This window comes from Ceratotherium simum, chromosome 3 (genome assembly GCF_057802395.1).
Source record: "Ceratotherium simum simum isolate JZ-2026a chromosome 3, ASM5780239v1, whole genome shotgun sequence".
Taxonomy (NCBI): Eukaryota; Metazoa; Chordata; class Mammalia; order Perissodactyla; family Rhinocerotidae; genus Ceratotherium; species Ceratotherium simum.
The window spans coordinates 30,158,725-30,162,136 of NC_141902.1; the positions used below are offsets into that span (position 1 = coordinate 30,158,725).

Genomic DNA, 3,412 nt, shown 5'->3' on the forward strand with positions numbered 1-3,412 from the left:
AAGTGGGACAAGTTACTTAAAAAGGACGAAGAGGATAAAGAGGGCAAATTCAAGTTATATTGTTATGTAAAATAAAAGATATCAAAAGACATGGTTTCCAACATGCTTGCATAATTTTATGTTTTGTATTTGCCTTTGGAAAGCCTCTGTGCAACGTTTCCATAAACTCACTGTTTGTATCATTTAATAAATTCAGGCTCACGACTTGAAACAGCTCACTAACTATTCCCTCTGCTGTCACTTTGCTACATTATATTCTCCGTTTAAGCAGACAGAGGTATACCAAACTTTAAATGTATGTAGACTCCCATCACTCCCAATCTCAAAATGCTTTAATGGTTTTATATTGCCAATAAAAAAGGATCCACTAGGCCTGACTACTCTGGTCTCTCTCTCCCTTTCTATAATATCTCAGCATACATCTTTCTTCCTTCTGTTCATCAACCTCCTTCATAAAGTTCTACCTTCAGTACCTGCAAGCTCTGTCTCACTTCACAGTATCTATATACGCTGACCCTTCTGTCTGGGAATTCTCTTTTCCCTGCTCAAATGCCTAATTCTTTACCTTTCTTAATATATTGGTATAAATATCTCCTCCTGACAGTGGTCCTCTGAATCCACCCTGCCCAACATAGATCCCTCCCCTTGTTATTCTCTCCAGAGGGGGGACCAGGTCTGTATGATTAACCATGTATCCATATTTCTTGGACAGTGTTTGGTACCTAGTAAATATATTTTTAAATGTTTCAACAATGACTGAATTCAGTTAAAAGGGCATCGAGTATCCATATTTTCTGGTGTAGCAAGATACAATAAGCAGTTCATGGTTTTAATCTTCGATAAATCAGTTGACAGTGACTCTTAGAGAAATATTTTGGTATTCAAACATATGCTTGAAATGATTATTTCTAGGCATATTTTAGCATTCTACTAGAGATGATTAGCCTATTGAGGCCACATGGTGAGGAAATATTAGTCAAATCATCATTCAAATCATGACTCTTCTGTGAAGTCTCCATGTAGTTTACATATATTGATAGATATTTTTCCACCTATTAAGTTACTACATATAACTTTAGAAATAATAATTTATACTAAACATCAGATAGTGTGCTGTCTTACTAACATTTCCTATTATAACATATTGATTGGCTGAAGTATTATCAAATTTTTGTAAGAAGATATTATGCTTATGTATTTTAAACATTCATCAGGGATGTTTCTCTGAATTCTAAGATTAACGGAGGTATAAGGAGGTCATGAATGTGTGCTTGTTTATGTATTAAGTCTTTGCTATGAACATATTCCATTAGAATTTTATTCATTTTATTTTTTATTTTATTTTTATTTTATTTTTTGGCTGAGGAAGATTTGCCCTCAGCTAACATCCACTGACAATCTTCCTCTTTTTGTATGTGAGCCACTGCCACAGCATGGCCACTGACAGATGAGTGGTGTAGGTCCATGCCCAGGAACCAAACCCAGACTGCCGAAGCAGAGTACACAGAACTTAGTGACTAGGCCACCGGGGCTGGCCCTCCATTAGAGTTTTAAATAAAACTATTGTAATAATTCCATAAATTTTGAGGGAAGATATTTGATACTATTTAAAGTTTTCATTTCAATTATTTGAATAAATATTTAAGACTCAATACCTGAAAATAGTGGAGGGTAAAAAACAATAATTTGCTGTAGGCAATATTTAATGGGTGAGCCAGGAACCAACATGCTGGCTGCTCAGTCTCCTAATGGCTGCCTTCATTTCCTGATTCCTCAGAGTATAAATAATTGGATTAAGGAGCGGGGTGATTATAGAGTAAAACACAGAAAGAAATTTATCTATAGAATAACCATTGAATGGGAAAGCGTAGATGAAGATAGCGGGACCAAAGAAGAGAGTGACCACACTGATGTGAGCAGAGAGTGTGGACACAGCCTTGGAGGATGCGCTGGAGGAGTGCTGCCAGATGGTGACCAACATGACAACATAGGGTATGAGCAAGAGAATAAAGCAGATCAGGGACAGGAGTCCGCTGTTTGCAATCACCAAGAGCTCTAGGATATAAGTCTCAGTGCAGGCAAGCTTGATGACCAGGGGAAGGTCACAGAAAATGCTGTCCACAATATTGGGACCACAGAAAGGTAAACCCACTGTGAAAATCATCTGGCTTGTAGTATGTAGGAACCCAGTTGCCCATGAGAGCAGTAGAAACACAATGAGCACCCTGCGACTCATGATGGTCTTATAGTGTAAGGGTTTGTATATGGCAACATACCTGTCGATGGCCATAGCTATCAGAAGAGACATTTCTCCACCCCCAAAGAAGTGCATAAAGTACATCTGGGCCATGCAGCCCCACAAGGAAATGGTCTTGTGTTTTCTAAGGAAGTCTGCAATCACATTGGGAGTTGCAACAGAGGAAAGACATAAGTCAAAAAATGATAAATTTGCCAGAAAGAAGTACATGGGGGAGTGAAGATGGTTATCCAATATTACAGAGATCACAATGAGGAGGTTTCCTACTATGATGGCTACATAGACAAGAAAGAAGATCGCAAAAAAGAATATTTGAATTTCTTGAGAACTGGAAAGGCCCAGCAAGATGAACTCAGAAACACTTGATCTGTTATTTAGGAGATCCATTCATCCATTTGCATTAGTTTGTCAGAAGTTGCCTAAAAAGAGAAAAAACTCAAAAATTATAGGGCTTAACAGGTCAATGAACCCAATCTTTAGTTAAGCATCCTATTCTTATTCAGGGAAACAACTTTTCGGCAATATGACTGCTTTGTAGATATTCCTTGGTATTTTGTAGTCGGAGATATTTCACAGGACCACAAGCCAGTAGGATTTGTGTGAATGGAATAAACTGAATCAAATCTGTGTCTTGGTTAGTAGAGGCAATATCAGTTAGACATTTAAGAAAATTTGTCTTCTTTCTTTGTCAGCTCCAGATCAGACTGTGCACGAATACTTAATTTATTAAAGTGATAAAGAAAAGTTTTGAAAAGCATCACTGGAGGAGATTCTAATCTTTTGCAGATCTCAAGAAGTATATTTACTGACACATTTTGTTACATCCTCAGTATGCAGTAAAATGTTTGCCATATTAAAAAAAAATTGCTGAAATCACATAACATGCATTATGCTTCCTAAAGAGAACTAATTGAAGACCATGACCATATTGTTGACATAAAGTTAAATGTTGAGACAGTTATATAGTTAACTGAGATCAAACCCAGTTACTGGGGCAAGATTAAAGTTTTAGACATGAATGATCCAGATTGACTCAAAACTACAGATTCATCTCACTTATCGCCTGACTCTTCCATTTATGTCATCAGACATACAAGTATATCCCATATGTGCATTCTGATCCAACTGTTGCAGAATTGGATCAAATGACCATTT

General features: G+C 37.0%; 1 protein-coding gene across 1 annotated transcript; it reads right to left on the reverse strand.

Annotated features, from left to right (window-relative positions):
• Nucleotides 1-1,702: 1,702 nt before the first annotated feature.
• LOC101395041 (olfactory receptor 4K13-like) lies at nt 1,703-2,644 on the reverse strand. The gene has a single exon (XM_004421979.3). It carries the CDS (start codon nt 2,642-2,644, stop codon nt 1,703-1,705), a length of 942 nt encoding a protein of 313 aa, XP_004422036.2.
• Between the last annotated feature and the right edge of the window lie 768 nt (nt 2,645-3,412).